At 42.6% G+C, this 23,878-nt stretch overlaps 2 protein-coding genes across 3 annotated transcripts in view; one reads left to right on the forward strand and one right to left on the reverse strand.

Annotated features, from left to right (window-relative positions):
- Positions 1-17,074, forward strand: part of agps (alkylglycerone phosphate synthase) — a 27,877-nt gene extending 10,803 nt beyond the window's left edge. For both annotated transcript variants that reach the window (XM_069702604.1, XM_069702605.1), the window contains exons 10-20: positions 129-237; positions 2,772-2,899; positions 3,833-3,884; positions 5,433-5,509; positions 5,594-5,706; positions 7,240-7,309; positions 8,161-8,222; positions 9,096-9,185; positions 10,600-10,699; positions 10,822-10,879; positions 14,846-17,074. In XM_069702604.1, coding sequence (XP_069558705.1) covers positions 129-237; positions 2,772-2,899; positions 3,833-3,884; positions 5,433-5,509; positions 5,594-5,706; positions 7,240-7,309; positions 8,161-8,222; positions 9,096-9,185; positions 10,600-10,699; positions 10,822-10,879; positions 14,846-14,967 — 981 coding nt within the window. In that variant the 3' untranslated portion in view covers positions 14,968-17,074. The remainder of the gene's footprint in view (positions 1-128; positions 238-2,771; positions 2,900-3,832; positions 3,885-5,432; positions 5,510-5,593; positions 5,707-7,239; positions 7,310-8,160; positions 8,223-9,095; positions 9,186-10,599; positions 10,700-10,821; positions 10,880-14,845) is intronic.
- A 1,027-nt stretch (positions 17,075-18,101) lies between these two features.
- The window catches only part of pde11a (phosphodiesterase 11a), a 36,526-nt gene continuing 30,749 nt past the window's right edge, over positions 18,102-23,878 (reverse strand). The window contains exon 20 of the mRNA XM_069702610.1: positions 18,102-21,057. Coding sequence (XP_069558711.1) covers positions 20,728-21,057 — 330 coding nt within the window. The 3' untranslated portion in view covers positions 18,102-20,727. The remainder of the gene's footprint in view (positions 21,058-23,878) is intronic.

Genomic DNA, 23,878 nt, shown 5'->3' on the forward strand with positions numbered 1-23,878 from the left:
TCACTTGGACAATATCTACATTGTATAATTTGTCAGCATTTGTAATTGTCAAAAAGGAAGGTATAGTAGTGTTTGGAAATATTTGTCTCTAAAAGTGCGTGTTGTTTTTCTGTGTTGTGACCGGACAGGTCGTCCATGTGAAGATGGTTACCCCGCAAGGAGTGATCGAAAAGAGTTGTCAGGGGCCTCGCGTGTCCACGGGGCCGGACATTCACCACTTCATCATGGGCTCAGAAGGTTTGCTAGTCCTCTCATGTGATTTCAGTTGTGTAAACTTGTGTGTTACTGCAGGTTTGTGTGTGCGTGCATAAAGTCCTCGTGAGCATCAGGACAGTTCTCAGGCTGTGAGCTTCTTGCACATTAACTAGCATCGCTGGGAAAGGGATCTGGAGGGGTGTTAGTTAGGAACCAGCAAGTGTCCTCTGCACCCCATCTGCAGTGCCCTGTCCTTGTGAATGCCCACAGAGAGTACTGCCATATGCCAGGTTCCCACTACATAATGAGGAGGTTCAGAGACTCTTGGCATCGCTATGTTAAACAGCTGTGGATACAAACTTTATATTCACCCTACAAAGCTCAGCAATCTGCTCCCTGACTGGGCTGGGATTGCTGCAGAAGTCTCTATTTGTACTTATTAGAAGTGATTTCAGTACCAGGGTTTTAAAGAAATGTGCTATTTATGTCTAGATTACTTAATAATCCATTAATAAATACAAGCCTGGAAATGTTTTGTCTTGATTGTGCAGGTTAACTGTGAGTTATACCGTATAAGCCAGTTTGTGATAATCAGCCTAGACCTGTATGAACTGATCGCTATCAGGCTTCATGTTTTAGCTGACACTTACCATTTCATCCTGCCTCAAAGATATTTGCCGGAAGTTATAAACACTTTGAGGTTATAGAGTGATAAATAATTTATATGCTTTCCCTTAACCTTACTTTTCCCAAAGGTAGATTTGAATTGAATAGATCGGTAGGCTTTGGTTACTTGTATGAAACATACTGGTATGATTCCTTAATGTTTGACTGGATTTGCTGTTTGTTCACCTCATAAGATCATGAAAAATATCATAGCAGCAAATACTGTAAACATAAAACTTCTGAAACAAATTCATTTTGAACAGATTTGTGTAATATCAGAGTAAAGAAGTGTGTACTTTTGGTATTACACTTAAGTGGAACGCATCCATTTCATTAGAAATGACTGTGAAACCTCAAGCTTCTCATTCTCTGTACAACAGCGGGTCTGTCTATCTCTCTGACCTTGAAGTAGCTTGAATACAAAGCAGTTCTTCCCCCTTGCTACAGCCAGTGTAAAGAATGATTGGAATGATCAATGATAATCCCTTTCTCTTTTTAAACCCCTCTCAACCGTGGAGAATTTAATATGAAGCCAACTAATACTAATCTGAGTTAAATGGTTGCTTCTATAGTGGCTTCACACTGTCACCACACAGATTTTTTGTTGTTGTTGCTGGAAATATTTGTCGTTGAAAGCAGAGACGCTTCATTGCAAACAGTCGCTCTACACAAATACTAATCCTGTAAAATGAGGTTTGTTCAGTGGAGATAGTCGCAGTAAAAATGGCTTAAGCTGCACTCCAGCATTTCATTTTATCGGCCCCAAAAGAGTGTTTTTCTGATGTTGCTGTTCTTATTGCATCCAAGTCCTCACTTGCTCACTGTCTTGTACTCACTTGTACTCCAGCTCCTCCCTAGCTCCTTTTCTCTCTCACCCTGTCTCTCACTTGCCCAGTGGCCCCTCCCTCATGCTGTCAGGAAGGCGGAGCCTGTCTTGGGTGAGGCCCACTGGAGTCACATGTTTTCCACCAGGCCACTAGGGAGCAGCATGTGGCCTGTAGTGTCACATTAGAGGGCTCATTAAAAACCATAACAGGCTGACAAAGCTTCCTAATTGACGACGGCCTTGTTCATGAGACATCCGTCTATAAATGAAGTCAAAAAGCCTCAGTCAGTTTGCAATGATGTAAAACAGCAACAACAAAAAAAGCAGTAGATCCTTAAATTTGAGAAGCTAAAACCAGTACTAGCATATTGTTTGATACATTTATTAAAATTAAATACATTTTCAGTCCATCAGCAAATTGACAGACAGACAGACAGATGGACTTTATTGATCCCGCAAGGGCAATTTTTTCTAAAAATACATGAAGCGAATGATAGAATATTATAAAAATATGTCTACAATCTGTCAAAGCCTCTGAAACTGTTTCTTGCCGATGATTTTCAACAGCCTTCCTGTTTTTTTTTGTTTTTTTTTTTTCTATGGTTTATTATAATCAGTGTTAGAATCTGCAGGAATGACAAACAGCTCTCCCTAATCCTTTGCTGTAGTTCACTGGGAACTTTTTTTTAAGCATTCAGCATATGTGCTATGTGAGAGAGGCAACGTGACTCCTGCAGCAGCAGCTAATGGTTGACCGTTTTCAGGGTCATAAGGTAAGCCGGAGGTTCCCTTGTACCTGTATGTGTGTTGCTGCTGTTGGCCTCGCTGCCTTTGATAGAGTCCTGCTTTATTTCCTCCTGCTCCTAAGCTGATAAATCTTAGTTGTCCCCCAATGTGTGGTAGAAAACCAGGTCTACTAAGTGAAATGTGAGACAAAGGTCACCTTAACGACCCACGGGACGCAGCACAGCCCTTAAAAACGGTCTAAAGTTTCCGCTCTGAGAGGGTTAGGTCATATAAATTTGTGGGAACTGGTATAATTCTTTTTGTTCTACTCAAAATCTCTCGCTGTGATTTTCCACAGGAACCCTGGGTGTGGTTACCGAGGTAACCATGAAGATTCGTCCAATGCCAGAGTACCAGAAATACGGCTCTGTGGTTTTCCCCAATTTTGAGCAGGGAGTTGCCTGCCTTCGAGAGGTTGCTAAACAGGTAACATGTTTATCTCTTTTTAAAGTGTTGTGTTTTTCTCCTGCTTCATCTCCATTTCTCAACCCGACACCGAGGCCTGTTTTTTGTTTTTGTGTTTGAGGTTTTTCAAAATGGCAATAAGCACATCATTTCTTCACTTGTTTAAAACTGACCTGCCAACAAAAATCTAAATTTATGTGCTGTCTGTTAAAACTAAACATCAGTTTCCGTGACACACCAAGACCACTATGTTCTGTCAGGGGCAGTGATACGGGAAAACCAAACATCATAATGTGCTTAACAAGATATCACGACCATATAGTTGGGATGACTGTTTGTGCTTTCGAAATAATAATAACACGGAGATTTTTAAGAAAAATAATCATCAGTAATGGATGTAAAGACACAGTGGATAAAGGCAAATACTGGAACAATCTGTTAGGGTCAGAAAATGGCATCACTTTTCTGTAATGGCCAACATCTAATCTCATATTAAGATATTGATATAAAATTGATGTATATTCCATCAGCTGTGTCCAATCACTGCTTGTAGTTTTTGTGGCACATCCAACATCACGGGTTGTACTGAGCCTTGATCAGTGCTCTTCAGATCAATCTGAGGGTTGAAACAGTAAATTCAGTTTCACCTTTGCTTTTTCAGTTTTTTTTTCTGTTCCAACTCAAACACCACATCCTGAAACTTTCCAGAGACATTTGAAACTTGTTGTCAAAAGCAACAAGCAAACTGGAGAGGAAAACTTTAGATTTTACATTCAGGACATCCAACAAGAAACCAAGAACCAACAATCCAACAGTTGCCCTGAATCTTTACACTATTAAATACTTTGGTCTCATATCAGCTTTATTTTAAATCAATTATTTTCCTATAATTCAGCTATTTTGCGGAAATTATTATCCAAACAAACTAAAACAGACCAACTTTTTCTTCCCCAGAGGTGTGCTCCGGCATCTATAAGGCTCATGGATAATGAACAATTTAAATTTGGTAAGTTTTGTTTGATCATTAACAACGTGGCCCAGCCGTCACTGCTGTTATTACGTCTTGATGTGAACATCTCATTTCAGCCACAGTTGTCTCGTGGTGACTCGTAGGACTGTATTTCACCTGCTTTTCAGTTTTAGGAAATGTTTTTAGGCCCCATTATAACCTTTGACAGTCAGTCAGTGATCCCATTTATTTAGAGCAGTTTCTCACGCTGTAATTTTGGTCAGTATTTTGATTGGTGTTTCAATTTAGAATAAATGGCAACGGTGCAGCAGGGAACGATGTCACCCGCTGCAGCGGCAAATTGTTCAATTGATTCTTATTTCTGCAGCAGAACACACACACACACACACACACACACACACACACACACACACACACACACACACACACACACACACACACACACACACACACACACACACACACACACACACACACACACACACACACACACACACAGACTTGAAGCACGATGAAAAATAACCCTCGCCAAAATTAAGTAGTTGTTACATTGAAGTTTTATGATGTTGTTTCTTAAGGTCTTGTGGAATGCATCTGGCGTTGCCAGAGATCTGTGTAAAGTAGTTCCCCAGCCTCCAGGGATCTCATTATCTCCCCTATATTTCCACTTTTCACAGAGTAGGCACTTCTTAGCCTTAAGTAGGTAAGATGAAGCAACCAGGGTTTTTTTTGTTTTTTTTTACTAATAACTAAAACTCATGGCTCTATGATGCCTTCTTGGGCTTATTAGTGGCTTGTACTTACTTTTAATCATGTTGGCTGTTGAGCACGTTGATGTATTCACAGGTTATTTTCAGTTTGGGACAAACAAATACAATTTAGCACTGCTTGTCTTGACACCTAAGATAAAACATGAGAATGTTGTTGTAAGGAGCAGCATATGTTGATATGAAAAGAAAAAAAGAAATAAAAAAAGAAAACAGAGGGGAGAGTTAGATGTGAAATTATGCTCAGTGCAGGTGTAATTTTCTCTCTCTGGATTTTGAGTATTTAATTAACGAGTATGATGGCTGTGAGAGACCTTAAGACCTGCAATCAAATTTTGGAATGGAAACAATTAGGACACTAAGTGATGAAGAGACTTGAGCATGGGGGGAAATAAATGAACTGTTAAGTCTCGGCGACATCACCCATGACTTCCCCGCTGTGATTGATAACCATCCCATTGGCCCCAGCCCCTCATTTTCGCTTGTCCACAGGCGCTTTTGTGCGTCCGATCAGGAATAAATCAAAAAGTGTGGGTGAGGAAGACGGATATCACCGTGTCAACCCCACTTCCCTTCGGAAACTCTCTGATTTATAGTCGCTGTCGCTGGCAGCCACTGGCCAGTTGTAAAGTTATTCAAATGTTACCATTTATTTTTCCTCCTTTTGTTTGAAACTCCAAATAAACCTGACTGGCTTGCCCTCTCGGAGGTTGCAGGCAGCAGCGGGGTTTACCTAACGTGTGAAAAATAGCATCTGACTTTGAGGCCCACTTCTGTGTGAATTAATGGATCTGACTTTTATCTGATGTTCTCACAGGTCACGCCCTGAAGCCGCAAGTATCTTCAATGTTCACTTCCTTTTTGGAAGGCTTAAAGAAATTTTACATCACCAAGGTAAAACGGATCAGAAGTGAACACCACCAGTTTGTAGCCACAGGTGTTTTTTGTGGAAAATGAAACCACCTTTGTAATTCTCAGTTCAAAGGGTTTGACCCCAACCACTTGTGTGTGGCCACCCTGCTGTTTGAGGGAGACCGCGAGAAGGTCCTGCAGCACGAGAAGCAAGTTTATGACATCGCGGCAAAATTTGGGTAAGTAGTAGTTGCTGCTCACTTTCCTGTTTCCCTGTCAGTTAAAGATCCTTGCCACAGAAATGTGCCACTTGTTGGAGCTGCCTTTGGCCCTGATGTCCCTTCAGCTTATTATGGAGTAGCAGTGAAAATAATAGAAAAGCAGTTGCACACTTCAGTTTCTGTGCTCTGCTCAGTAGTTTGTCTCTGTGTGGATTGATGGATCACCTGTGGAGGTCCTCCTGTCAGGCCGGCTCGGTCCTCCTGTCAGGCCGGCTCTAATGTTAAAGTAGGTTTGGTGTGGGCAGTGATAGCGGGGCACAGCGCCGGCCTAGAGGACACAGCTGGGGAGTGCTCGGCTGTTCTGATTGATCATGAAATGGATCAATATGGACTTTGGTGGAAATCAGTTACCTGCCAGCTTGAGCGGAAACCTCTCTATCCATAGCCGTTTTTAAACCATTTACACCCTTTAAACCAAAAAATATTTGGTGTCCTCTCACAGGTGGCTGGTAGCTTTACTTTTAGAAAGTAAATAGGCAGCCTGTGTTTATGTTGAATAATTAAAAGATAAATAATGGCAAAAATCAGATTTTGAGGAGTTAACAAAAATCAGATTTGAATGCATCATATCTTGTTTTCTGTCACTAATTTAAAGAAACATAATCAGCCACCTTTGGACATTTCCCTCTCTTTATTTTTAATTTAAAATGTAAAAATTGTTCTCGCTTTAATTTAAATTCTGAACATTTTCTTTGGCCTTATTTGGTGTTAATCACACAAACAGCTCCCTCTTTAGAAATACACCAACCATTGGAAGCACACAGACATAATATTCATCAAATATATTTAAAAATTGTTATTGTAGAGTTAAAACTGAAAGAAGTCAGATCTAAGTAGTATATAGATCCTATTAATATAAATTAATTTTGATCAGGAAGATTTATCATTTAAAAGTTAATATAAAGTTTTCACTCTAAATGTATTTCAACCATTACTCTGCTCAAAGTATGAACCACTCGTTAATGAGGTACACATCGGAGATTATTCGATGGCACTGTCACTGATTTTTTGTTTAATGTTTTTTCATTATTACTGTTAGTGTTACTGCTGGACGACTGCCCTGACGATAAGAAGCAATTAAAACCACAAGAAGCTTTTAAGTCACATGCAAACATCCTCTGCATAATTGCATTGTCTCAAATAAAAGCTGATCACCCATCCGAATAAGTGTCAGTGATGGATTAGTGAGGTTTAGGTTTGGCGAGGAACGTTTTCCTCTGGTGTTGGGAAACAGGAAGAGGGGTGAAAATCAATATAGTGATTTTCTGATGAGCGCGGCCTGATTAGTTTGGATGGTAGATGAAAATGTGATTACCCGCCGCAGGTGATAGATGTGCAGCTGACCTGTGGCGATGCACGGAGCCTCGCGTCATTGATCTGTACATTGTTGGACTGACAGGCTCCGAGACAGCTGTTGTGAGGGGGGGCGGTCGCACCAACAAAGCTGAAAGAAAAGAGCGGTTAAATATTAACCCTGTTGTCTCCTTCCAGGGGTCTGGCAGCTGGAGAGGACAATGGGCAGAGGGGCTACATGTTGACCTTCGTCATCGCTTACCTCCGGGTGGGTCACTCCTCTGGCTGTTTCTCTGCCTGAGCTGATGGGCAGGTGGGGCGGGTGGGGCGGGTGGGGAGGCTGCAGTCGGACAGCAGATAGGAGAGGGAGCAACAAAGAGAGGCTGCAGAATATGACCTCAGGAGGTCTTTGATTCGATCTGGTCACAGTTCTTGTCAGGGCCTCTAACAAGGAGCACAGTGGCTGCAGACAGAGTGACAATAGAGAGCTGACTGAGGTCAGTCCTGCTGGAGCCCTTTCTGATAATCATAAGAACGTATCAACAAACACGGTGTTTACATTCACTTAAGGAACCCGGTTACTGACAGCTCTCTGCTGACGTTCTGTAGTCAGGGTGAGTTATTTTCTCAGCAACATTTCAAGCAAGAAGTCTTAGCCATGTAAACACTTAACCAAGTTTCAATTCGGCTTTCAGACATCTTGTATCACTTATAATAAGGCCACAAATAATAAAATTGCACATTTAACATCATTATAGATTAATCTACTTTCTATTTTCTGGATTTATGTGTTTACTTCTTTGGTCTGTATAATGTCAGCCAGCTGGAATAAATGCTGCAGGACCCATAGTGATGTAATAAAATGTTTTATCCAATAAACTAGTAAAATAGTTGGTAATTATCTTTCTGTTGATTGGCTGAATGTTTCAGCTCTAATTAATGAAGTTAAATTAGGAAGATGCAGTTTTGAAAATAAGGTCAGAGGCTGTGAGGTTTTCATTCCTGATCTGCTGCACTCATATTAACAGTAAAAGCATTGCTTGTGTTGTGTACATGTACATGTATAATTTGTATATATAACTTATCAGCCGACTAATGTTCGTATTGTGCTCCAACTAGGACTTGGGGATGGACTACTATGTGATTGGGGAGTCCTTTGAAACCTCTGTGCCTTGGGACAGGTAAATACATTAACATGAGCTGCAGGCTTTCCTGTGTCAGATTGAAATAGCTCAGTACACATTTTTCTTTACTCACCTCCCACACAGTCTGCCCTGAGAGAGTCCTCTGCCTTTTCTCCTGCTCCCGTTTCCCCTCCTTTCTTTTATTTCTCTTTGCCGCTGTGTTTGACATTCACCTTCATGCCTGCCTTCTCCACCATTAAACGACTGTACGTCGGTGGACGCTTTGCCTCCTCTGCCTATAAACCCACCATTACTCACACACACATGCTCACAGAGGGTAGAGGTCTATATGTAATGTGTGTCGTGTTAGCCACAGATTCATCTCACATCCATGTTGTGTGATCTGCATTCTCTCCATGTTTTCATTATGCTGTTTTCTCACTCAACAAACAAGAGCACACGCAGCTCCCTTGTTGTGTAACATGCCTGACGGGAGAGACCGAGAGATCAGGCACTGAGGCGAGCATATGTGCCTGGCTCATTACCCACCCTCCTCCCCATCCTCCACCCTCCCATCCTCCACCCTCCTCCCCATCCTCCACCCTCCACACACGGCTGCACATGCTTAGGACTGGCGGCCATTTCCACACCAGTGGGAATCTCTTCCACAATGGTCGTCATGTTCGTCAGTCTGTCCTCCTTCTCCTTCCTGGCATCCTGCCTTCCTCTGAATTTTAATAATTTTGCACCACTAATTAATTTATTACATTTCCTATACACATCACAGTCATTTTTTGAGATACACAAAAATCAATTTAGACCGCACTCTTTAAACATTTCGTGAGCATAATGTTGCGGCATTACAAATTCATCCTCTTTCTGTTTAGTCCGGTTCAGACAGGACATAAGAAATCTCGTATTTATTTCCAGGGTGTTGGACATCTGCAGGAATGTAAAGGCACGCATCGTTCGAGAGTGTAAAGACAAAGGAGTGCAGTTTCAACCTTTGTCCACGTGCAGGTAATATTTGAAAACAACAGAATTGAGCCTGAACACAACACGCTGTCCCGCAATCTCCAAACAAAGGTTGAATATAGTTTTATGAAAGTTTTAATTCCAGTGTAAAAACAGAGCCTATATATATTCTATATTTGTCTTTTTGTCAACAAATCTCATGATAGGAACAAAACAGGTCCCAGATATCAGAGTAACTTATTAAACCTGCAGAGCTCTATGGATTTGAGCCATTGTTACTCAAACGGGAGTAAATTGTGCTCTTGTTGGCGACTATTTTCAGCCACTGAATAATACATAGTTCTAGCAGCATGACAGTATATGTGGTATTGACTCAAAATAAAGTGCAGGGCCGGTGTTTATGATAATAAAGGTGTAGCAGTGTGGCTCATTTATATGTTTTTACTAATGTTGGGACTGTAATGTATCTCTGCTGCAAAAATCTGTTTTACCAGGCTTGTAGAAAAATCACCAGATTCATATTTTAAATGGTTAAACTCAAACAGGAACCTCTCTAATAATATTTGTCTACAACTGGTGTAAATCAGAAGCTATCAGTTTAAAAAGAAAACTCTGTGAAGCTGACTGTTGGTACTTGAAAATAATCAACACTAAATACTTGAGATACAATGCATTCATTGCTTAGGAAGTGTTGGAGGTTGCGCAACCATTCCGACCCCTGTTGAGTTAGCAAGAGCCACGCAGACAGACAGACAGACGGACGGCGAGCTGGCTGAGGAGCACCCGGCTGCTGCTTGCAGATTGCCGACAGATTAGGCCTCAGCCTGATTACGCTACGGCCATTCGTTTCCCGGCTGCAGTCTGTCACATGATTGATTTGTCCATTTAACCTCCAGAGCAGTCAGTGTGCCAGGTGATGGGCCATGTCAAATGAACAAGGGCTCTGCACCAGTTCCTCCACGGAGAACGAGGCCAGAGAGAGCTCACGTAAACCAGAGAGGTGCTCACTCTCAACAGAAAGCTCACTCCACATGTTCCAACATCTGAATTCAAATTGCATTCATTCAGAAAAGTGAAGGAGTTATTTAAGTCTCTTTGAAATGATAAACATCAGCGTGTCGGTTGAACCGTCCAGTTACCTGCAGTGTAAGTTTGGCTCAGGTGATTCAGGTAAAAGTGTTTTCATGGCCATTTAATGTTTTAATGTTTGATAATGTTACGTTATTGAAGGCGACAGTGCTTCCACGCTGCCTCCGCTTTCTGGTAACCATGAATGGAATTGAGGTCAGGGGTTCACTGGGGAAAACCAAACCTCCCACTTCACTTTGTCTTCCAATTACAAAGGAAAAGAAAATGCATTTATTGGTTGAAAATGGAGCACCGGGACAAAACACTGATGTAAATGAGATTTTCAGAGGGACAGCTGAAGGAGAAACATTAAGGTGTCTTGTTTGTGCAGGGTGACTCAGACGTATGATGCCGGTGCCTGCGTCTACTTTTACTTTGCCTTCAACTACCGGGGACTCGGTGATCCAGTACACGTGTATGAACAAGTGGAGGTAGGTCCAGTTTCAGTTTTAGCAGCATTAGAACAAAGTCCAACCTTTCATAGATCATAATTTAATGTAATGATATGTTGAATCTCCAACACCCACAGAGTCAATGTTTTGTTTTTTTCCAGCATGCAGCCAGAGAAGAGATCCTCGCCAACGGAGGGAGCTTGTCACATCACCATGGAGGTACTAAAAACGGAGGTTTTTTTAAACTAAAATATTGAGTCCGTCCTCTCAAACCGCAGAAAGCAGGTGCACACGAATCTCAAGAATCACTCTGACTTGAATGACGGCATTTTTGCACATTTCACTAAAATTATAATTCATGAAAACAGGGTGTCCTGAATAGCACCGAGAAAACGCTGCGCGTTCCCAGCGTGCTCTTCCGTGCCGGCGAGCAGGCGGCCAGTCGTGTCAAAAATGTGCATTTGGTCTGAGATCTTTCATAGCTTCCTTCAAGTGTCCAAAATCTGTTCCTGCAGCTCAGATGAATGACTCCGACTCGGCTATTTGTTCATTTCAGCAGTGACCAAATGAAACGTGAGCAGGGGAGGGCGGCGAAACAACTCTCTGGGCCCCATCGGGGCTAACCGAAATGGCTGCCTTATCTATATTGCCATCCGCCTCGCTGTTTTCATACATCACTTCAGGCTATTCATCACACCTGTCAAAAACAGTATGCAGTGAATCAGCTGCGATATTAAATCACAATTTCTCCTGAAGGCGGGGACGGGTTCAAAATTAAAAGATTGCTAATAAAAAGGAGGCAGCGGGCCGGGGTAAATGATGCCACCGTTATCGCTAGCTGTATACTGACCTCCAAACGGTGGCCCGGCCACCCCAAGCAGCACGGGGAGGTGACAGGGGGGAGAGGAGGGGATATTGATGCAGCTCCTGCGTGCGAGGCCCACTCTGTAATTGTGATTAATAACAGTGGGCCTCGCTATCTGGGCGCAGACAGGCCAGTTTGTCTGCCCACAATCAGCGCTTGACAAATGGAGGTAGTTTCACTGGGTTTTGTGTATCAAACAAAACAGATGTAGTCAAGGATGGTGAGGTGGGAGGGCACCGGAGGAAATATACATTTTTGTGGCCTCGTATTTACAGCAGGTCATCGTGGAGCTGCATGGGCGGAGGAAGGGGATCTGGGCGTGTGGAGCGCGCTGCCCTTTTCTCTGCAGGACATAATACTCAGCTAACACCACGGTGTGTTGACTGCTGTCCACGACAAAAAGTACAATTTCAACCTCGGAAAGGAGTCGGATTAATCCCACTTATTGTAAAACAATGCTTTATGTGTGATTATTGGCTGGTTCTGAAAGCCCGAACACTGGGAGAAATGTCCTCGTTAAGTAGGTCACCAGAGTCGCAGCGGTGAAGAGTTGTTGAACATCCATCACTCGGAGAGTCGTCCATCTATCAACCCTGCACCGCAACTTCCCAACCAATACTCGGCCTCAGCCGTATCAGAGGAGCGCAGGGCCGCTACCTTCCTCTGTCTGTCACGTCCTGACCCCCATTTGTCAGAGACACCCATGGAGAGTGAGAGCAGCGTGTCGAGGGGTTGAAGCTCAGCCCGGCTTTTGCCTTCTCCCCGGTATGAGGCCACCCCAGGGTGCCCGGCGTCGTCACCTCACCTTGGGGCTCCGCAGAGCTTCAATCTCGCTCGCTCTGCCAACTGCACCTCCACGCAGGTCAGCGCGTTCAGGAGATACAACAAATGACCTGATTTAGTGAAGTTCCCCTTGTGTCATTCGTCCTGAACTTCCCCAGGCTTTTCCACACAAGAGAAATATCATTCGTAAAAAAAAAAGAAAGAAAAAAAAAAAGTAATTTCTGAAATGGCTACCTGTACTTCTTTGCATGTCTCAGCTGCACAGACCAAGCCTGGTGAGATTGATTGCAATAGCAAGCAAAAGAGAGACAATATGACAAGATAGATGTGTAAATTATCACAGTGATGGAGGCAATGATGCAGTCCCAGCACCTTCTGTTTTCTCTCCCTTTCCTGAGAGGAGGGAGGGATGGAGGTGGAACAAGGGGGAAGGAGCGGGGAGGAGGAGGAGGTGGAAGAGAGCACGATACTTTCTTAGTTATTGGGTAGCAGCTGATTGGTCGCTATGTCACCATCTGGAGGTTTGTGTGGTATCAGGGTCCCTGGTGACCCTGCTGTCTGCCCTGTTTTGTCAGGAGATGGGCCTCACTAGCCTCATGGCTGATCCCCATCTGGGGTTTCCTGGCTGGACTGTGATAAGGTGGCGCTGTGAGGCGTCGGGGTGGCCCCTTCGCTCCACACGCCCCGTTAACACGGGGGGCTGCCTGCTACCGATGCAGAGAGAAGCATGTGGAGAGGGATAGGAAGGCGTGTGAACACTCCCATCATGCACCTTCCTATTTTCAGGCCTTTATATCTAATCTGTGGTGATTACGTTGTTGGTTCACACAGCCAGCAGCATCTGTTCTGAGCTGCTCGCTTCTCAAATCTCTTTTTCACTTCAGACATATCGAGTGTTCCTCTTAAAGTGACACGACCTCCAGAAGTTCATATTTACCGAGCTCTGGTCAGTGACTCTTTTTAAGTTGCTTTCTGCACTGTTACTAAAGACGGACTTTTATGTCTGTCATTTTATTTTGTGTTGATTGTTCGTTTTTTTTTTTTTCTCGTCACTTTAAATCTTCTGATAATAATTTGTTTTGTTTAAACTGATTTTCTCTGCAGAGTGTGCAGTAGGTGCTGTTGGTTTTATAATCCTGTTTTGTATCACATGTTCATCAGTCTCTCAGAGCTGAAACCAAAAGATCTTCAATTAGAAAGAAAAAAAAAAGCAGCAAAACTTCACCTCCAGCACTGGAGAATTTCTGGTTAATTATTATTTTCTGCTGATCAATTAATTATACTCTACTGGGAATGGCAGGATTGAGCTTTCAGATGGACCTCGCTTGTACTGATTTTATTACACGACTTCAGCGGTTTTAATTCCATCCAAAATATTTATTAACTTAAAAACAACAACAACAACAGCAGCTATCACACAGTAGGTCTGGGACTTTGGGGGGTCTTGGGGCCCCTCAGCAATTTCTCAGCAGCATTGCTACTTGTGGTTTTTGTTGTACGTCAGCCTCCAGCAGCTCCACCGTCTTTCCTCTTTTTTGTCGGTCTCTACTTTCTCAACTATCAAATAAAGGCAACAAATAATAATAATTTACAAAATCTTGCCTTTAAATCTTCAGCATCTATATATCAATACATCTATAAGTTTGGTCTGCTGATTTAAATAGAGTTTAAAAAGTCTGAAATGTCAAAGCTCACTAGCTGAATGTCTTGAACAGAATGTGCCTGATTTTTACAAAAAATAGTTTAAAACGTGACTTTAAAATTAAAAAATTAAAAAATATATATATTCAGCTTTATTAGCTCGGTGAAAGTAAAAGTTTGTTTTTAATTTGAACTTCTTGAACAAGAGTGAGGTTTCACAGTCCTCCGCAGTCACCAGACCTCTCGCTGGCTCCAGACTCTCCGATAAGAACCTGTCGGGTCCAGACGCTGTGGAGGATGTCGGACTGGACAGCTGGTGAAGTAATGGCCACCCTCACCAGGCTTCATGCCGAAGCCGCTCTCGCTCCTCAGGTTGTGGTTTGGAGAAGAAGGGGAGGAGGGACGGCGAGGAGCGGCTGAAAGCCAGAGCCCTTCTGACGGAGGAGCATTGTGTGGCGCTCCACGGTTGGCTTCGGCACCCTGATGGTGATCGGGCCGGTGTCGGGGCGCGACAGCCTCGCAGGTCGTGTGCACAATGAGACAGAAACACACAGACAAAACGCCCGGTGACTCTGGAGGGAGGGAGTCTGAGGGGAGCGGTGGCTCAAAGAGTGAGGGAGCTGGGGACGGCCCGCTACAGCCGCCAGCCGGCCCCTCCTCTGGGAACACACAGAGCCTAATGAGTTTGATAGTCTGCTGAGCTCCATAAATCATGCCATGCAAAACATTTCTCCTCTCTGAATAAAAGCATTTATCACCCTCTGTTTATTCACTCACTCACAAGATTGATTGGCTCCCAGCAGCCTGCTGAGCAATCAGCCGTGCCGATTCCTCTATTTCTCCCCCTCGGTCGTCTTCCTTGGTTTATTTATTTATTTGTCTCCTCTGTCATTCAGTGGGGAAACTTCGCAAGGAGTGGATGAGAGAGACCGTCTCCAATGTCGGCATGGGGATGCTCAAGTCTGTCAAGGACTACGTGGACCCGAATAACATCTTCGGCAACAGGAACCTCCTCTAATTTCCCGCTCCTGTTCATCTCCGTCTCACCTTTTTCTAAAAGCATCTTGTGCATTTTGGATTAATAGAAACTAAATGTGAATTTAAAATGGACAGAGATCATGTCTTCTCCATCAAAAGTGTCATACGGTGCCATTTAACGATTCACCCCGGGTTTTTTTTCTTTTACATTACCTTGCACTTAATCTGCTGTAACAATCATATCGTCACCCATGTTGAAGCTCACTTCTGCCGTCGTGGCCTCGGCCTCTTACGCTACGGCCGCGACGCACCTTGACGTGATGCGACAAAACCTTGATTTTTGTCATGTTTGCTTTTGTCTAACCGCTTCCTAAACATCCTTGCCAACAATTTGTTTTTGTGTGTGTGTGTGTGTGTGTGTGTGTGTGTGTGTGTGTGTGTGTGTGTGTGTGTGTGTGTGTGTGTGTGTGTGTGTGTGTGTGTGTGTGTGTGTGTGTGTGTGTGTGTGTGGCACTTCTTTAGTGGTGAGTTCTCGATGAATGCGCTTTCTAAAGCTCTGTGCCTTTCTAAAGCTTTTGTCTGCCTTCCCGTCTCCTACGACACACTTTCTGTACAGTGAGTCCCTTTGTGAAGCATAACAGACTTGGACATGATGGTTTTCAGTGTCTCCTGTTTGTCTTTTCATGCCCTCCTGCCTTCTGTTGTACTGACCTATTGCCATAAGAGACTTGTTTCTGGACTGAAAGAGTGTTTGTGTGTGATAAACTTAATCAGCTAAACCCCCGTTCTACTCCCAACAAATTTTACAACGACCCTTAGAAGTACAGTATGAATACTGAGAGAGAGTTTCCATGTGTGCTTAGTTTTTGTACTGAAAACGTTTACCTTGCATGGTTTGTTACTCAGAAAGCAAAGTGGAGTTTAAAAAAAAAAAAGAAAGAAAAGAAGCCATTTCGATCATCATGCCTGTTTCCACATTTGCAATTTAAGGCCTCTGGATCCCGGTGCTCATGTTGTACCAAAGACTCAACTCATCAGATCATGCAAACACACTGTAAACATGTGTTTGGTATCATATCCACCATGTTCATACGCATTTTTAGTAACCTCATGCACAGCTACACTATTTTTTAATTAGCATATGCAAAGATAACCATCTTGAGAACTCTAAAATGTGGATATTTGTGACTGTTACATGTGCTAAAACTTTCCAACTCAACACGGTTGCATCTTGTTAAAGACCCTTTTTTTTTTTTTTTTTTTTCCTGCAGTATTATTTTGTGATCGTTTCCCCAGAATTGTTCATCTCCTCAAACGGTTTCATAGTTTTGTGTGTCACTTTGTGGAAATGTTTTTTGGACAGATACTGTAATATCCTACAGTTTGATACCAGACTTGTACCATTTAGCGAGGGATGCACGATATCGGATTCTTTGCCTATATTCTGATATTTTCCAGCTGTTTTGTCGATTGTGATAAACGCACTCTCTCTTTGTTTTTCACTAATTTGTCGTAATGATCAGGATCAATGCTCCTAAAAGGGGCAGTTAAATCTGCGATGTTTAAGGAATGCGATGTGGCTCCTCCTTGCATGGCCGACACTGACCAATCACTGCAGACGGCAGCTTTACATCCATGTTGGACAAACCTCCACAAAGACATGGCATCGAGCATGTAGTCAGGCATCATTAAATACTTAATACTTACTTAATACGTCCTTTTCATATCGGTAGAAAGGATCCTTTCAGGCCGGTGCCGATATTTCATTTTAAGGCCTTTATCGTGCGGGACCGAAGACGTGCCGATATTATCCTGCATCTCAACGTTCAGCTGCTCATTTTGACACGAGGTTGATCTATCAGACAGTTGTTGACTGAAGAATCTTGGCTTGTTTTTGTTTTTTTTCTCCTGATCTATGATTAACATTTTCCAGGACCATTGTGTCCTTTTCCAGTCAAAATATTCCCCTTCCATATAAAAGGACTCGTTCGGGACCCGTCATCTGACATTTTACCTCATGTGTCGAGAGCTTTTGAAGGTCATGTCTGTACCTTTTCTTGTCAATTTTCCACTTCTCTTAACAACACAGTAACATCCAAGTACATTTCGTCAATGCTGTTTGTGCAATAAATTGGAACTAAAACATCCCAGTTGTGGATTTTTCTCCTTCTCGTACATCATATCCAATTCGGCTCTTCACTAGTAGTCTTTAATTATACTGTCAGACAGAGCGAGGAAGGTCAGCGAGAGCCTGGGAGCAGGATGGTGTTTGCTCTGCCTCCACCTGCACCATACAGAGCTCAAGGTAATCCTGCACAGCGAAGTTTAACAGCCTGTCTCTTGCTTCCTGTCAGGCTTCTTTTTTCTTTTCTTTTCTTTTTTTCTACACACAAGCTCATTTGGGCGTCATCTTCACCCACACAGCCACCCACACACTGCTGGCTGACGTCACCACCACCTATCAACGGCAGTGGAGCTCAGCCTTGAACGGAGAAAAAATGTAGTTTAATACGAAGGATTGTGTGAATGGATACGTCAGGTTTAGATAAGACAGGAGGGCTTTAAAATGAAAACATTATTTCTGATTAATGACTCAGATTTGTCTTATATTGATCAGGTTTATATATTTCCATCCATTTCCTGTCTCCCTTTATATATATATATATATTAGCTTTTCCAACCTCATTTAATGTATTGTGCAATTTTCCCTTTTTCATGATTTCAAATATATCATTGAAATGTGCTTATATCTGCAGTATTTCATTGTTATAATTTGTCTGTAAAGACACGTTTGTCCACAAGAGGGCAGCACTGCACTGGGAGAATTGTAAACTAGGAGGCAAAGGCAGTGGAGGAGGAAGGACTCAGATCTTTAGGTAAAAGGACTAATGACATTTTAAAATACAATTGATTGTCACCCAAGTAAAATCATTTTAATATGTGCATAAAACAAATCTGCTTAAAGTGTTAAAAGTAAAGGTTCATAATGTACATAGTTTTATACTATATGGTTTTGGGTAGTTTATAGCAATTTATCACCTTTTAAAGATGTAAAATAAATGTAGTGGAGCAATATTTCACCCTTTACGGTAGCAGACTTAAAATATACATTCAAATAAAGTGCAATATTTTGTAGGAAAGCTGGATCACCACGGTCAGAGTAAACCAGAGCACTCGTAGCAGCATATTTTTATTTAAACTCTCAACAGAAACATTGCACATTTGCCTTTTCATGCCTTTAGGTTTCTTTCAGTTTAGCCTGCCGTGACTAAATCCAGAGTCCGAACCGAGAGAGGAAAGAAGAAACACAAGAAGCACGTTACATTGCAAAAAAAAGACTAGTAGAAGTCGGCTATGTCTGGAGACCTAATAGAAAAATAGAACCGCAATATTCATACGTAAATCACATAACATGATGCAATAGAATTGAAGTCATGCATTTCTGATGAGAGAAAGTGTTTACTGATGAAAATACGAGGTATTTGTTGGCTCACGTGTTTGCTACATCCTTAGCAAGTGGTTGAATTTAATACTGCATAAAACATGCAAGTCCAAAAAAATTCTTCTCTGGTTGATTTCAATTGAGCTCTTGAACTAAAATACAGTAGAGCACACAGATCCATGCCACACAATGTGCACAGTCACGTTTTAAACTTCAATTAACAAAGCTACAACATAAAGCTCCATAAGGTAAACCCCTACCCCCAAAATTATACTCATAATAATTAGAATAATACTATCAAAATCAAATGTTTGTGACTACGTGGGCACTTCATTACTACGAGTTTCAGTGTCTCGGTCTTCTGGAGATTTTAAAAGCTGTTTGTAGCATTTTGTGAGCTTTGAGAAAAAAAAAAAAAAAAAACCGCCAAGAATTAGAAGAAAAACAAAAGTCTGACGTTTCAGAAAAAACACTTAATCGGTTTTCTGATGGAAAGTTAGACGAGAGTATATCGCTCGTATCTGTCGCTCTGCTGCAGTTAAAGTCAGCTGATGGTTAGCTTAGCTTAGCATAAAGACTGGTAAGAGTAGGAAACAGCAAGCTTGACTCTGACGTCAGACATCATTTCTTTTAGTCCGTACAAGAACCGAGGTGTGAAAGTGATTTGTTTTCTGGTTTTGTGTTGGTTCAGGACTTCTTCTAGTTGGCTCTGACCGGTCCGCGCAACCAGAGGACCGAAGGAAAGTCCTGGTTCCGGCCAAGAAACAGCCGAGCACACGAACCCCTATAAAAGGGCACAACGTCACTTTTACGCGGAGTTTCTGCTGGTCGGCTGTTTTTGTGACTTTTGGACAGACCCGGACCAACTTCCTCCTCTGGTTCATAGTCCTCATACCAAGCTAAGCCAACCTGCTGCTGTTCAACAGATAATCATGAGAGTGGTTCATAATGGATCTTCTTGTCAATTTCTTCTGCCGTAAGCGAGAAAGTGGAGCTCTTAAAATGTCAAACCGTTGGTTTTGATATTAAAGGACCAGTGTGTAGGATTTATGAGCAGCAATCGTATATAATATTCATAATTATGCTTTCACGAGTTTATAATCCCCTGAAACTTCAGATCCCTCGAGTGAGAACGAGCCCTTCGTGTCTTTACAGAGCGGACGGCCGGTTCCGGTTTAGGCCAATCACAGCAGAGATTTCATCTCTCGCATGAACCGGAGCCGGGACCCTCCACGTTGCACCGCCGTGTTTCTACAGCAGCCCAGGAGGGACAAACCAAACCCTGGCTCTGCAGAGGGCCTTTCACGTATCTACGTGACCTGAAGGCCTCCAGGAGGGAAGAGGAGGGTCGCAATCTGCAACCTCACCTCCGGATGCCACAGAAATCCTACAGACCGCTCCTTTAATGTACATCGTTTAGTTTTAAGTTGCAGCTGTCCGTGTTAAATCAGTAAATGAGAGGACTTTTTTTTTTGTTGTTTTTTTGCAGAAATTAATGTCATTTCAGAACAACTTCATCAAGGCACGTTGTGTGTATTTGTGTGACAAGTGAGACCCTGCATTTATAAAATTGGGCAAAATATATTTCCACATGTAAATAATGTTTTGTGGCTAGCATGGGGTCGGGACATAACTGTAGTCATTGTTTTTTTTAAAATGATGGCGAAAATACAGCATGGTTCAACGTGGACTTCCATACTATGGAAGAACCTCAGCGAGGAGGCCATGCATTTTTCAGAAGGATCTTAAAACAAGGCACAGGAAGGAAGGGAGCGGAGAATTCAATTTGCATCGCAAGCACTGCCACAGGTCCTGCTGTTCCTGCACCCCTTTAAACTCTACGGCCACATTACAACTCAATCCTTACAGGGTTGTTGTTGTTGTTGTTGTTGTTGTTTTTAAACAGCACTTTTAAATAACTCAATAGCCTATTTACAGATTTACAAAAGATATCTGAGTTAACCCGGACACACCGAGAGCAAAACAAACCAACAGTCTTCTCCAATATCCTCCATGCTTTGTGCCAAAAATCTGTGCAATGCCCAGAAACAGTTCGTGTTTGCTCACAAGTTGACTGGTTTGTGTTTCCTTTCTGACTCGACGTCATCAGCTGATTTGTAGCTGCTCCGACAAGCTCGCCAAACAACTCCTGTCAGCCTCCAGCACAGGGAAACTGAAGTGAGCAGAGAAAAACCTGTAGGGCAGCGCCAGACTCAAGTCTAAAGCTCATCTCTAGTAGCAAAAGCGAAGAGGAGCAGAGCCCAAGAACCTCTGCATGCGCTGCATTGGCCTCTGTTGCAGGCTGCATTTAGGAGGAAATAAGCCGAAGAGATCAGCTGGGACGCTCTGCAGCAGGAGCTAGCTGGCAGCTTTCGACGGTGTGCCGTCGGCGTCCCCGCTGCAGCACGGTGCGCTGCCGGTTTTGGCCACCGTGCAGCCGCCGGTTTTGGCCACCGTGCAGCCGCCGGTTTTGGCCACCGTGCAGCCGCCGGTTTTGGCCACCGTGCAGCCGCCGGTTTTGGCCACCGTGCAGCCGCCGGTTTCTGCGCTGTCGCCGCTGCAGGGGCTCGCGGGCGCAGACACACTCTGGCCGCGTTGTCTCTTCTTGTTCAGTTCTTCCCATTTGGCCCTGTTGGCTTTGATCATGTCAAGCATCGGCTGAAGTTTAGGATTCAACTTGACCAGAGTCTGGAGAGAGGAAGAGGAAGAGGAAGAGGGAGACAGATTAGAGTACACAGTTACACTACATGTGTTTACAGTAAAAAAAAAAATTAGGTTTAGAAACAATTACATGTTTATGTGCTGCTTCTAAATGCTAAATGTTTGTGGTTATTGAGTTAAAGTAGGTCAACTCCATGCTGAAGGATGCCAGAGCTATCAACAGGGCTGAGTAGCTTCAGAGTCTTTAGATTCTGGTTCCTGAACGACTCTTTTTAAATCTCTTGGTCTTTGTCTGACGACACCTTGCCGTGGTTGGTTACAGCAATCCACATCGACTTGGTTGGCAGATGAGAGGCAAAAATATTCAACAGAATGAATATTTTTTTTTGCTCGTATTTCACAAAAAGAAAGAACATATATTGTTTCTGGACACCTGGATTAGTTGCTATTTCAGATGTGGGTTCAAAATCTTTTTCTTTGCACTACAAACTGAATATATTTTCATCTCGAGCATTAAACGAGTCTTTAAGGATTTAAAATGATCCGTTGCCGGCTACTTATTTTTCTGAAATTCAAATGCTTACTTCTGTGGCTGGAATGTGGCAGTAATACATGAGCGGCTGAGACTGGGGCGAAAATAAAACGCCACCTAATTCATCCAATGTATTATATGGGCAAAACAAATGAAACAATATGGAGGGAACCCCTGACTACAATAACAACAACATGCAGCCGGTTGAGAGCTGCAGTCCATTAAATAGCTGGTCTTTAAAGATTAGCAGCACATGTATGACTGAGATTAGTTGCCTTTGTCATTTTTCTGTGTTGCACTGTAAGTCAAACCCGTCACCCACCGGTTAATAAATGAGCTGACAGACGGCAGCACTTTGTTCCTTCTGTTCCTCTCATTGTCTGCTGGATTTCCAGGAAATCTGTGTAATTACCTTTTCTTCTCATTAACCCTGTTTGATATGGAAATATAACATGTGGGAATGTGTCTGATTCAGGAAACAAAAGCAAACTTTAGTATTTTTAAGGATCTGTATGAGTTCAATAGATATGTATGCAAGTGCTGTACAACTTCACTGAGGGTTGTGTATTATGTGTTTGAAAGGGAAATCAAATCTTTTGTACCAGTTGGGGAAAACACAACTAATCGCACCTGCAAATTAACTCGGCTTTAAACTCAGCTGTGCAATTTGAGATGCATTTATATTCAGAGGGTGCCTTCGCTAAATCATAAGAACAATTAAAACGCCTGTGTAGGCGTCTGACTAGAAAACAGCTCTATAATGTGGCCAAGTTCAGACATCAGGACTATTTTGTTTTTTCTGTCTGCCCACTCTTCATAAAGAAGAAGAATAACTGTTCATATTGTATTCGGTGTGTGCTGCTAATGTTGAAGCGGTCCACCTGTGATGCCGAGTAACATTAGAGCCCGACATGAATTTCCATTTCCGTGATTTGAGGACGAGTCGATGTTCATTTCTTTAGTTTAGTTTACGTTTATTTATAGTTGGGACCATGTACAGAAAACATTAATCACAAAGAGAAGAGATGCTCTGTGCCAAATTTAGCTACTTGTGATTTCCATCTGCAGTCAGACTGCTCTGACTGCTCCTATTTTATTTCTTTTTTTTTTTTTAACATGTCTGTGTTTTATGTGTTTGCTTTATTGTACCATAATGTCATATAAATATATATGTATATACATGTCTATATATGGTTTCATCTTCTGGAATGGTATGTCCCTTTTCTTTAATTTGTGTAATGCGATTGTATGTTCATATTTTTAGACTGTTTGTCGGACAAAAGGAGCAATTTAAAAACATCAAATTGGCCTTCAAGGATCTGACTTTTCTACGACATTTGTTGTGGCAGTTTAGTGTAATCATTGCTGTTATTATTGTTTGTTTTTGGACGTTTCACTTCATACTTCTTTATCTTAGAACAGTCATTCACAAAGGATTCTATTTAGTTTATTTTACAGTAGTAATGGTGTATATATATAAAATATATTTAATTGTATCTCTATTATAAACCTGAGGTTTAATGTAGTGCTACTATCTTGGCCAACACTTGTGTGAGTGAGGCTCTTGCTTGGTTATATTCTGTATACATAGCATATCAATCAGAGGCCAAACTGGTTAATTGTCTGTGGGTTTTCCAGTGGAGGACAATTTCCCTCTTTCTCTGCAGTACACACCCTCTGTGGGACGTCGTCACGGGCGTCATTATTCCACCGAGGTGGACTCGGAGGAGGAGGAGCGAGACTGTCATATGGTGGGGTGTAAAGATGGAAGGTTATATAATGGGGGATTAATATTCCACAAAGTAAGCGAGCCACCACCAGGAGAAGGAGATCAGCGAGATCAAGAACGAGATCTCTTCCGCCCACGGACAAAAAAAAAAAAAAAAAAAAACCTGCTGCCTCTGAACTTCCTCTGTTCTCCCCCTCGCAAGTTTAATTGGCAGCAGCGTGATCGTGAGCTCCATATCTGCATTCTCCAAACATCAGCCTTTTACACGAGGCAGTGTGGAGACAAACCCCCCACGCAGACAACACACACCGCTTTGATGCTTTTTTATCTTCCACTACACAGACAGCAACAATGGTGAGACCAGAGCCCGCCGCAGATTAGTCTGCTCTAACTTTTGACACTGATCGTTGGATAATTCAGGAGATCTGTGGTTGGTTTTCTCCTCCTGATGACTGAATGTGGTCCATGACAGGAAAACGGAGAGAATTCTTGCTGCGTAGTTTAACAGCACAAAAACAAGAGAAAATCAGGCAGTGCTGTAAGAATGAATGATTTATCTCATCCTTGACTCCTTTTACAACTTCTCT

Source organism: Brachyistius frenatus, unplaced genomic scaffold (assembly GCF_029030835.1).
Source record: "Brachyistius frenatus isolate BFR_SWC_R1_liver_20210118 unplaced genomic scaffold, ASM2903083v1 Contig_42, whole genome shotgun sequence".
Classification (NCBI taxonomy): domain Eukaryota; kingdom Metazoa; phylum Chordata; class Actinopteri; family Embiotocidae; genus Brachyistius; species Brachyistius frenatus.